This window comes from Anser brachyrhynchus (assembly GCF_964034855.1).
Source record: "Anser brachyrhynchus genome assembly, chromosome: 4".
Classification (NCBI taxonomy): Eukaryota; Metazoa; Chordata; class Aves; order Anseriformes; family Anatidae; genus Anser; species Anser brachyrhynchus.
Genome location: NC_137698.1, coordinates 71,209,421 through 71,222,189, shown reverse-complemented (window position 1 = coordinate 71,222,189; position 12,769 = coordinate 71,209,421). Strand labels below are relative to the sequence as shown.

At 40.8% G+C, this 12,769-nt stretch overlaps 1 protein-coding gene across 1 annotated transcript in view; it reads left to right on the top strand.

Annotated features, from left to right (window-relative positions):
- Positions 1 to 12,769, top strand: part of LOC308195133 (uncharacterized protein) — a 40,542-nt gene that overhangs the window by 2,503 nt on the left and 25,270 nt on the right. The window contains exons 3-4 of the mRNA XM_080592083.1: positions 5,637 to 5,836; positions 12,493 to 12,639. Of these exons, the coding sequence (XP_080448209.1) occupies positions 5,791 to 5,836; positions 12,493 to 12,639 (193 nt within the window). The 5' untranslated portion in view covers positions 5,637 to 5,790. The remainder of the gene's footprint in view (positions 1 to 5,636; positions 5,837 to 12,492; positions 12,640 to 12,769) is intronic.

The window sequence follows — 12,769 nt, the reverse complement described above, 5'->3', positions numbered from 1 at the left end:
ATTATATTTTGCTGCAAGAGGCTCCTCTCTGGGTCTGAGCACCCCAGGTCTAATCTTGCTTACCATTTGTGTGCTGAAAGAACTTGAATGATTTCAGAACAACTGCTCATGAGTTAAATTGGTCCAGCTGAATGGGGTGTCAGGCCCCTGTTGATTTATTTATTCGCTAAGTCACTAGTCATCTTAGCCCTTGATTCAGCCAAACTAAATACTTCCTGATCTGCATAACCAGAAAATGGCTACACAGTGAAAGGATTTTTGCTTTTAGGTATGTTTCCTGAATAAATTTATGGTCCCTCTTTGTCCCTCTGTATAGTGGACACAAATGCATTGCTCTCCTCTTTAACCTAGACTTTTCAGATGAATTACCTATAATCTCATCCTATTGCTTTCTGTGCTGCAGTGCAGACATACCTACAGACCACAAATCCTTCCTGATCTACCAGGGCTTCTCCACTGCTCAGTATTTCACATTCTTCTTTATCCATTGGGGAAATTGAACTTCCAATTAAATTAACATTATTATAAAGAGCAGTTTCTTTCTCTAGAATGTTTGCCCTAAAACTTAAAAAAAAAAAACAAAAACATTTTTTTAAATGTTTGTCTGAAAATTTATACTCTATTTTTATCTGGCTGGAAAACATTCATTTCACTTAAATGTTTCCTCATAAATATCTCCTGCCTTCACACTTCAGTGACTTGTCATCTCCGTATTTAATGTCAAAATGAAGCAAAACCTTTGTTATGAACATTCTTGAACTCGAAAGTTTCAGCCAAAATCCAGATCACAGTTTTATAATTTGAGCTCAGCTCCTGCAAACATACATAACACTCACTCAGGGATCATTTAACTGTTTGTAGACACTTGTATTTGCTTTGAGCTAGGTTGTCAGTGGGGTTAATTTGGAGTAGTTTCATTGCATTATGCTGCTTCCATTAATGATCTACTTCTACCATTTCAAAGGAATTGTTCCCCAAAATGGAAACAAAACTCATCTGTACTTTACATTTTCCTGGGAAAGTTATGATAGTGACCTAATTCCACCATCCTTCTATTCCATATTATTATTATTATTATTATTATTATTATTATTTATTAATTTTTATTTTATATATTATATATAATATATATTATAATATATTATAATTGTTATATAATATAATATATTTGTATTATATTTATTAATTATTATATTTAATCATATATTAATTACATTAATTATAATCATATATTAATTATCATATCTATTAATATATTTATTAATATATTTATGTATATTTATATACATATAGTTATGTTATATATTATAACATTATATTATATAATAATATATAATTTTATACATTTTATAATTTTATATATAATTTTATATTTTATAAAATATAATTTTCAATTTTATAATTTTATATAACAATTAATAATAATTAATAATAATAATAACTATTATATCCTTTCATAGCAGAGCGGTAGCAGAATTCACAGCCTCAAAGACCACAACTCAAAAGTGAATGGCATATTACTCCTACAGTTTAGGCTTGTTTGTTTATTTATTTATTTAATCCCGCTCCAATTTTTCATTTTTGACAGCAGGATGCTGAAATTTCAAGCTGCTCTTGGCAGCTTCTCTTTAGCATACATTGCCTCCTTACATAGCTAGTGTGTGGTATCAAGGAAGCTCAGAGCTTCTGCTCACAGGTAAAGTACCATTTTTTCACCTATACAAAACTTTGTGACGTCCGCTGTTCTCATTTTAGATGATTCCACTGACATGAAATGTCCCTAGTGCACAGGCTAGGCCAGCAGTTTTTTCAGCCCACTCTAGACCTGGCCTTGCTCAGTCCTGATTTGTTTTCGCCTTACGGCTGGCTCTGAGATCTTGAATGGCTAAAAAAATAAAAAAGTTGCATTCACTTGTGCTTAATGAAGGAAAAAATTGCTAGGACGAGGAAAAATCTATCTTCATCCCTCTCTCCCCATCACGCTCCACTTCTTAGAAAGCTTATCTTGGATTTTTAACAGAGATTCAGGTGTGTGCTCCAGACCTGCCTCATTCCTGAGCTCTGAGGTGTGCCTTGGGACACGAAACAAGTGTTTGTTATTTCACTGGGAGGTTGCTTCCAGTTTCTCTAGCTGAAGCCACTCCTTTACCTCTGACTGTCTTTACATATGCAAAAGGAAACAGACCCAGACGATTCTGCTCCTAAATTTCAGGTGGATGATTTCACTACTGCATCAGGAGTCAGCCATTCTCCAGCTGACTGAACGCTTACTGTTTCATCATGGGGAATGCTATTCTGTCCCCAAAGCCAGAAGTCCCAGGGAGCTGTGATGGGGAGAGTCCGTATTACACTTAAATGAGCAACAAGCTGGAGCAAGGCTGAAGTATCCTTTACCCTTATGTCTGTCCATAGAGGAGTTTCTAGACTACGACTCTGAGCCCTGCTGAGCTCCTGAAGGAGCTGGAAAGGAGTGACTTTACTGTTTTGGTCAGCAAACATTTCCTGGCTTCCCACTGAAAGCCCCAATCAGGCATGTCCCTCCCAGATGCTGGGAGAAGCTCTATCTCAGGAAATAATGTGTAGAAGATGTTTGGGGCAGACGTCGTTACTGCCCAGACAGAAAGCAGAACTGCTGGGGTGCGTCATGCTGTTGGCTGCAGGATGGGAAGTGCCTTTCTTGCTTCTCCATTGAGAAGTACCATGGGGTACTAAATAAGCTCAGGTCAGTGCTCCTTCGAAGGGGTCCTGCAGGCTGGGCTCACGCATTGACACGGAGACTGAGGGGTAATTCAACACTGCAGCTGGTTCTGGGTGCCTAAGTCCATGCAGGCAAAGGGATCAATTAAGAGCCTTCTTTGTGATTATTATATAATAAAGAAACTGCAATGTACTAGAACATCCATATTTATACCTGCATCTGTATCCATACCTATATGTCTACACCTAAACCTACACCTGTATCTATATCTACGTCCTTATCTACGTTTTGCACTGAGACACACCCATACCACCCAAGGACTGGTGTCTTCACTGGGATTTCTGTCCTTCTCCTGACTGCTCTGTGTGTGACCTTCGCCACTTTCTTTCAGGTCCAGGGAACAACCCACATCTCGTATCTTTTAGGTGTGGGGCAGGAAGGGAAAAATTGGCTGCAGCCCCAGAGGTTACTCATGGGGAACGATGGGAGGGCCAGGACTGCAGCCCACACTCTGGAGAGCATTTGTTCCACCTCTGCGTGGTGGCTAAACAAACATAAAAACTGCTCCCAGGCTTAACAAACATAAAAACTGGTGCCCTCAAAAGCTTAATATTGACACATATAGGATTTGTGCTTCTTGTGCAAACTTACAGGAAAAAGTGCATTAAGCCATAGCATCTGTGCGTGAAATAGTTTAGCAGTTAGTGATTTAAACAAGTCTATGGTGTAGTGGTGGTGTGTGTATGCGATGTAAAATAATTTGTTCTGTGGGATGTGGCTGCAGAGACCAAAGGTTAGTGTCTGTTTTGGAAGGCAATTTTTTTGAACTGCAGGCAGCAAAGCAGACGGGTTGTTGAAGTTTACAAAAGACTGTCATTGCTCTGCTATGTAATTTTTAAATAAACACATTTTAGTCATTAAATACACACTCTTCAAGCCTCAGTAAGAAGAACATCAGAGTCGTTAGTCAATCTTTAATTCATCTGGTATGGGTTACGGCTGAGCTAAGGCATGTTACAAATAAGAGGAGATATTTTCCAAGGACAATCTATCTGTGATAACCTCTAACACAGCAGGAGACCAAACTCTAGACTGTATCCCCTTTATTTATGCATTTTGGTTTTGGTCTTCTTGTTGCTATTATTTATTATATAACTCCAGAGAAGACCAGGGGACGAAATTGATCTCTTGAGGTTCCTTTGAGACTTCCATTTCCATGATTAAACGAGTCTATAAATTGTTGCAGAGGTCACCACACAAATGAATGCTTTATTAGGCACCAGTAAATGACTACAATAGCAAACCAAAGTTGTGTTTTTTACAATATTTCATAAATTACAGACAACGAGGAGTATCTTTCATATGTGGGCACATTCATTCCTCCCCCATCCCCAGACCCCTGTGGGTTCTTGTTTCATTTGGTTTGCAGTGTATGTGAATGGGTCCTGTTTCTCTGAAGGAATATCTTTTTCAAACTGTGGTTGTTAATTTTTAAGTGGTTTGCTGGTAAGCTCATCTGGTGTGCCCAGCTTTAAACCCACCTATGTAGTCCACAAAGAATTGAGGGGGAGTCAAGGAGGAGGATAAGCATTGCCTAGATAGGGCATGTGGTGGAATATATTTCATCTCTCTGAATGTAATGACACTAATTTAATTAAAAATCCAGGCTGGCCGGTACAATTTACAGAGCAACATGACTAATATTGTTATGCTTATGTAAGCAGAGAAATTAATTAAAACTTTGAAGCTTACTTCTTGGCATAATGAAAACTCATTTTATGCTGGTGAGAGATTAAGGAAACCTTCTCGGTGGGCTTTTTTGCAGAAAGGGACAGAAAACCTCCCTGCCCCATTCTCACAACCAGGCAGCATTTAATTAAACTCAGTGGAGAATGTAACAGTGGGAAAATGAAAGCAGCAAGAAATATTTTTGTTACTATATTAGTTCTGGAAAAAGAGCTTTGGAATAACCAGACGGAGTTTGACACCAGCTCTGCTGGTGTGAGAGATAAAGGGGAGCGTCATTTGTTACGGGAGCTGCGGTGATGTGATGCCGAAGGAGGGGTGCAACCGGGGGAGCACTGGTGTGGGGGGGTGAGCTCCCTCGTGGCAACATTACAAGACACTGTAGACACTGATCTAGATGGGATAACTCCCTGCTTGTTTTCAGGGAAGGGATGCCAAGGTCGGGTCCTCCTCCCTGGGGCTCTCAGCCTTCATTTATTTCTGTTAGTTCCCATATTTCAGGGTTTGCTCACCATTCTGAACAGCATGAAGATATCCCTGTAAACTACAGAGCCATAGGAAATTTCTGTAGTAGTCACAGTGACTGTAATTCAGTTAAAAATCTATCTAGCACTGCAAAGTGACCATGTATTTGGCCATATACATATATATAAGTGTATATATATATATATATATGAAAATACATGTACACATAAATGTAGAGTGTAGCTGTTGATGTGGGTTCCTCATTAGCATGTATCCAGATTTCCTCACTAAAGCAACTGGACTCACTGCAGAATTGTCTGAACTAACACAAAAAAATCTGAGGATGCTCTGACTCGTGACAAGGATGGGTCCAGATCTTCCCAGTTACTTGGGCTCAGAGAGGAGTAAACGGTAAGGGCTCGATCGCACCACACTAAAGATCTGGAGCCTAAGCTCCTCTATTGGATGACAGTATTTAGTTTTCCCAAAGGGAGGTTGCCTGAGAGGTTTAAAGTCACCTGGGTGTAAGGAGGGGAACAAAATTCCAGACGTTAAATGGCTGAAATTGCAAAATTTTCTAGTTTTGAATATTGCTCAGGATTTTCTTTCATCAGAAATTTCCCTTTCAACATAATGATACAAAAATTTAGTAAGAAATAAGAGAAAGAAAATTCTTTTCACTTCTAACCTGATCAGCAAGGTAAACATAAATGTATTTTATATTCAGAGACACTGTGGAAAGAGTGATCTTGGCAAGGAGAGGGAACTCTTTGTACCTCACGTGGTCATCTGAATCTTCACAGTATGAATGTCTTGCTTGAAACCCAGCTGCCAAAGCTTACACCTGGGCATCCCACCTCTCTCTGGAAGCAGAAAGGTCCATGGTGGTTGGTTCAATCAAGTTTGCCGAGGAAAGATCCAATACAGGTAAGTGGATTTCAGGATTTGCAAAGGGTAAATAAATAAATAAATCCAGCATTTATTAAGAATTAGCTTATTATTTCTGGGGACCAGCATGTGAAGCTGATGCCAAAAGGTCTGATTTTAAGTGGATGTGATTGGTATTGCCATTCTTTGCCATGGGAGTATGAGAGGTTGTCCCTTGGCTGCCGTGGGCGATACTGTACATGTGTCTGGATTGACTTCTCTCTCTCCTTCTGGCCCTACTGCGTGCCAGATGTGCTCTTCCCAACATCTGGCTGATGGGAGCTACTGCTTTTCATAAGAATTAGATATCCTCCATATCCAGGTGTCTTTACCAGGCTCTATTTCAGCCTCAGGGCTCCCCAGCAGTGTGATTCCCCGTGATGACAGGCAAGATGAGCCTTTTTTACGAGGTTTTAGCACAATATGAACACACTGTAGCAGTTACTGTCAGGTCCATTTGCAAAATGGCAAATGTGGTTAATATTTAAGCCAGGGCTGAGAGTCTGTCTGTCCAGACAGAGCCACTCTTCCCTTGATTGTGTCTTTTGCTCGTGTATCTTCAGAAATTGCTACTCCAGAACAGCTCTGATTTGTTGTGTCTCTGTACAGTCTTGGGATGGCATTTCCCAGGTACAACCTCTGTGGCTTCATCTATAGCAACGAGCAAAATGAACAGGGGCTTGTTTCCCTGGCCTTCAGGCAAGTAACGTGGCGCAGATCATGACTTTGCAGCTAAATCAGTTTCCTTTCCAAAACAACGTGGTTTTTGTCCGCATGTTGGTTGGACACAGTCCTCGGACTGTGCTCTCCCATACCAGGAGTGGTGCCAGCAAATGAACGGTGCATATTATCAAGGGACAGTGCACATGGCTCACTCCGTGAGCTTGCATGGACACAGGTACTTAAATACCAGCCTGGAGATGCTAACAGTGAGTCTCACAGTTCGCCTATGGAAGTGTCTGAACACTGCATGTGTATATATATCTGTATGGTAGGGTGAAGAGTTCAGCAGGACCTCAGAAATAGCCAGGGAGAGGACCTCAGAAATAGCCAGGGAGAGGACACAACTGAAAGTCTTGGTATCTTCTACCAGAAATCAGAATTTCCTCAAAATGAAGGAAACTCTCTCTGTTTCAGGAGAGAGTCTATTGACTGGTCAAGGCAGCAGTGGGAAAGTGAGTATGGAGATTAGAGTGGCAGCACTACATGAAACAAGAAGCTAACATCTCGATGTGTCTTGGAGTCGTGGAAGGAAGGACTACGTTCTCCACCTACACAAATAGCCAGAGGCACAGTTGACAGTTTCTCATTGCACCCAAAAAAGGTTAACCACTAATTATAAGTTACTGAATATGTGCGTAGGGAAATGAGATGAAACTTTTGCCTTCCCATAGGAGGTCCCTCCAAACCATCAGCCTGTCATGTAATTTTTTCACCTGCTTCATGTGCTCTTCATTTTTTATATTTCCTTTGTGGCAAAGGCCAGAGCCACTCTCCTACCATCAGTACCAAGCATGAAATAAGTGGTTTTTAGGAGAGTCTCTGAACCCAAGAGCTCTGGTAATGGAAACAGGTACAGTATTTCTGGATAACTGATAAACAGATAGGTATGTTATTGGAGGAGTCATCGTTAATATTTGACATACCTCAAGGTTGACAAGGGTTATACTAATTGTTTGCTTTAAGTGGTTGAATGAAGCATTGGTCCTCTACTATTAGGAAATTAAGACAATTAAAGAGCACAACCACTAGGCAAGAAATTTGCAGTGACATCTGAATGACTGTTGTTTTCCTGTCCACCCAAAGAACAAAGTCCCCGGGCACAGCAGGTGATCAGCAATACTAATGAAGCAGCTGATGCACAGAGGAGTCCTTCCCTTGTGCACTCCACCAACCTGCCCGAAACACCTTTAATCAAAATATCCCTGCTGGACCATGTGGCAGTGCTGTGCTGATATTTTCTGGAGGAAGCACTTGAAAGAGTTGTGAGTGTACATGTTTTTCATCGGGGAACTCCAACTAGCATGTTCATATTTTCCAAATTGTGGGATTTTAAGAAAAAAATAATATTTTGGGGCTTGCCATTTGCCACAAAATGCTGTTTTATCATTTCAGAAATTCAAAAACAACCTTTTGTCTCATCTAAGGCTTTTTTGTTTGTTTGTTTTCCTTTTATGCTCCTGAGCTGAATTCTTGTTTTGGTAATTTTATTCATTTATTTAGTGTTTTGATCACTATCTCCATTCTGTAACAGAATCTGATTTAGATATGTTCACACGTGTAGCAGAATGAAAATATGCTTTCCCAGCCCATGTGAGCAGTGAGTGCTTTTCTTACAGATGGGTCTCATCCAGCCCCAGAGCGGTGAACTTGCAAACTCTCAGTGTAAGCCTGAACTACCTCCATGGCTCCTAACGTTTGTGATGGACAAAGCCAAAACCTTGGATTTCCATCCCTGAAACAATGTGAATATTTTTCACTGAAGTAACTGGAATCCTGGTCATTGGCATAGAGTAAAAAGATGATCTTTATTCAAAGCTTTATGATTTACGCACCTTTGGAAGACGGTAGTGGATGTGTAGAGATGAGAAAACTTTGGTTAGAATGATGGATAGCAAAATAAGCAAGCTAAATATTGTCTGTCTTTTTTCTTTTTTGTTGTTTGTTTTGTTTTGTTGTTTTTGTTTTGTAGTACCCAGGACAAAGGGAAGTTTTACAGAGATTTTGGAGCTAGATACCTAGAATCACAGAATTGTTGAATACCTGGTTTTGGAAGGGACCCACAAGGACCATCAAGTCCAACTCCTGGCTCCACACAGGACTACATATTTCATAACACAGACCTTTCTAGATTTCATCTTTTGTTTTAGCCAGGTCTTCAGAAAAGCAGAAGTGCATCCTCAGAAACACTATAGGCTAATGCCTTTCATTTATTTCTCAGCTTAATGCCAAAGGGGGTAAAAAGTAGAGCATTTTCTGCTCCTTGCTTTCTCGCTATTTATCAAAAGGCAACAGTTGAGAAGAACAATGCTGAGCAGCTCCTGCCTGTTGTGTTGCTGAGAGCTGTAATCAGGGGAGGAGAGGTTACACCAGGTGCAGCCAAATATCTTGTGCCAGGGCGGGCTGGCCCCAGGGCACCCCATACAGCCATGAAAAAAGAGCACGTGCTGTGCCACATCTCTATCAGCACCAAAACCTTCCAAGCGAAGGTGGACATAGAGAAACATCCCCAGCATCCAGCTTTTGCTGCTCCCAACATTTGTTCTGGTGTGAGTGAGGACTTTGAGGTTAGCTGCATGTTTATTTGTTTTCGGTCCTGGGATGCTGTGTGATCTTTTTTAAGCCTGGAGATGCAAAACACAGCTTTGTCTTCAATAGTTTCTGCCAGTGGCAGTGACTGATGCCTTTTGGAAGGGCACCCCGGGGGCCAGGAGATGCGTGTAGCTGAGTGTTTGTCCGGGTATTGGTTAGCAGCATTTGTACCGAGCCGCCTTCTATTATTCCATATGTCAGGAAGAACATTTGCGCTTCCAGGCCACTAGATGATGATGGTACTGTAATTACAGCTGCATCTTAATTAACATTCCCACATGAATAAAACATTAGCATGATTATTCTTAGGATTTTATCCAGTGGGCTGTGGTCTCATCTTATTATAGCTACTTTCTTAACCAAACCAAACCACACACCCTAACAAATGAAGAAAAATAAGCATGGAGAACCCATGAAGCAGAGCTCACCTTTTTCACATTTATAACTTGGAGTTGAGCAGGGGATTGCTTAAATAATAATGATCACTGTGTGGACAAAATCATTCCCATAACAGGAAACCTGTGAGTTTTAACTCTTCGCTTCATGCCTCTGCTAGGTCTGCAATGGTTTGTTAAACCTGCAACTGAGGACTGCCAATTGCAAATATTGGACATGTAATTATAGCTTTTTCACATGGAAAAACAGTTTTCACATGCAAATGTTATCATATCGCATTTACACAGAAACTTAGGGCCACAGGCACTATGTCTGTATGAACTTGGAGTCCCAAATAGTACAAAGCCAGGTTGAGGTCCCATTTGTGATGTGCTTGGGGTGGAGGGGTTGCCTTTCATCTGCGTTGCTGCCCTGCATTCCTTACGCCGTGGGCTGGACCAGCAACAGCCTACGAGAGCCTCAGGCTTGAAAAGATTTTTCAGGTGTGCATAAGCTGGAGCCAAAGGTGTGACTACAGCTCACAGAAATGTACCTGAGGTAGCTTCACGTGGCATGGCCCGAGTGCTGATAGCAATGTGGCTACAGCAGCGTGCAGGTGGGCATGAGCTGCAGAAAACCACAGAAATTCATTAGTTCTCTTGCCTAAATTCAGTGTTGTTGTGAATGTCTGGTTTTCAGTCCCAGTTGGCTCTTGCTGTAATTTTATCTTTGCACTGGTGGAGGGAAGAAAGGTATTTGTAGGTCTGTGGGTTAGTGGCTCTCATGCTAGTTGAACCTCCCATTGATGTGAAATCAAATTTGGTAAAAAAAATACAAAACAAAGATGATGATTTCTGACTTTCTGGGAAACCCATTAATGGCACCATATTCCCCTTTGATGGTTTTTGGAATTTCAGATTTTCCATTTTTTACTGGCCCTCTTTAACTCCATTTTTATCCATAGTAACTTTTGAAACCTCTTGCCAGTTTCAGCCAAAGCTGACAGGGCCATAAAGGTCTTGAAGGCACCAAGTTTTAGAGGTTTCATTTAAAATGATGTTTCTGTAGAGAAGAAAGAGAGAAGCCTCATCATCTTGCTGTCAGAGAAAACATCGGCAGCATGAATACAATTCTCCTATTGCACACCAGGGAATCCTCACATGAGAAAATGTGAGAAGAGAGGCTAGGGTTGCTTCAAAGGGCAGAGAAACGTTAGTCAGAGCTCCTATTTTCTTAGATACAGAGGTCAGCTAATGACAAGACACCAAGCAACCACGTTCGGCTGCTCATGAACCTACACAGATAATTTAAGAAAGTCAGGTGAACTTCAGACTCAGCACATATATGCAGAGTGTTGGGAATAAGGGGCTTTTCCATTGTTCACAAAACCTCAGGATGTGAAGGACAGCACAGACACTGTCAGTATCTCTCGCCATTGGTTTGAGAAAGAATTGAACACTACAGAGAGTCCACACTGTAAAATCTGATCATAATGATAGGTTAGAAGTTAGTACCATAATTGCTGTGAATAGCCTGAACCGAGTTTGAATCATAATAAGAATAATAATAGGTAGCTACACATTCTCATTTCAGCTAGTGATAGTCTTCCAGGGGACACATGGTTGTGGCCACGTTTTGCTGAGTGGTTTGGATTCTTGAACACTGACCGCTGAATTGATTTGACAATTATGTGAGCAAAGTAGAACCATAGCTTCTTTTTATAGCAATCTCAAACTAGATCCACATACCAGCCTAGGTGACATGAGTGGTAAGCCCCAGCATCCCTACCAAATACTACAAAGTGGGTACCAGTGCATCTGTCTTAAAAGATTCAGCTGTTTCCATCACTAGCCTTTTAACTTTGGCTTATTACAGGCAACTTTGCATCTCATACAATGAAAATTAGGCATCTAACATGCCTTTGAGCACCTGAGTCTTAGCCTTGAAACTTTTACTTTGTACAAGAATTTCCAGTAGATATTCAGGACAAGGGATGACAAGAAAGTAAATTGAAATAGTGGCTGCAAGTAGGAGATAAGGTTCTTTGGGTTTTAGTATGGTTTCACAGCTCACATTTAATGTCAGGCTCACACTTAAATGGGGGTTGTCAAAGGTCTTGTCTTTGCAGTTCCTTTAACCCTAGTAATCATAATGTGACTTAAGAGTGCACCTTTTCTGCTGTGGAGATACAGCTTAACTCGATAAGGAAGAAGAGAAATAGGAGAAAAATGACAGCAAGTAATTTCTGATCTAGGCTTGAAGGAAGGGAATGTCTGGGTTCTTTGAGGCACTGTTGGCTTCAGGGGCTTGAGGGTCACCCGACAAAGAAAATCTGTATTAAGTTTTTCTTTCCTCTTCTTTCCAATTTTTAACATTCTCCCTAATTTGAGTGTTGTCAAATCCTGTTTACATTTATTTTGTTTGCCCAACAAGAGGAAGCTCCACCTGTGGCTTACATAGGAACTGAGTCACCTGCAGTCTAGGAAACTTGAAAGAGTATGAGTTTTGCTTTGACACAGTGAGGCACTTACCTTGCAAGTCCCTTCCTCCTTTTCTATCCTTCTGTCCATCCCAAGGCATCAAGATTTACAGCAGCGGAATTACTGACCTATTACAAATACCTGCTTAGGCTCACAGGTTTCATGTGTAGCCAAAAGAAGCTGTACATGGTAGAAGTATTTAGGAATATTCCAATTTTTCCTGAGCAGCTGCCTCTAGATTCTGCCAGCAAGTGAATGGACATTTGGTCTAGGATTGCACGGCTGTTCTCACATCTTTTCTTTCAGGCAGAGTTGTGGTCTGAAATAAGCATGTGAATTCAGGACTGATTAAGGCACATTTAAATACACCATAATTAAGGTACTATAAGTCTATAATTCTTATTCTCTTCTCAGTAATTGATCAGTTCTCACCTATGTAATTGGGTGATGGGAATTTTCATTCTTTGTCAAGTCTACTGTTTATTTCAGGTGGCTTTCTTATACTCCTAGATGTTCAGTCCTACTGCAGCCTAAGGTCAATATTATTCACGACTAACCTGGAAACTGGACCACGATTGAAATCATATCTGCATCTCCATCCTACTCTGGAACCAGGACCTGGACCTGAACTTCATGGTTGGCCTTTTTCTTTGTCATGTGTTTGTCTGTGTTACTGTCTCCCACCAACCTTTGGAATATGATGCTGAACCTCTCAGCAAGGGTAGCTTTTAGCTAAACCACAGAAAAGGCAAATGAGTATAAATTG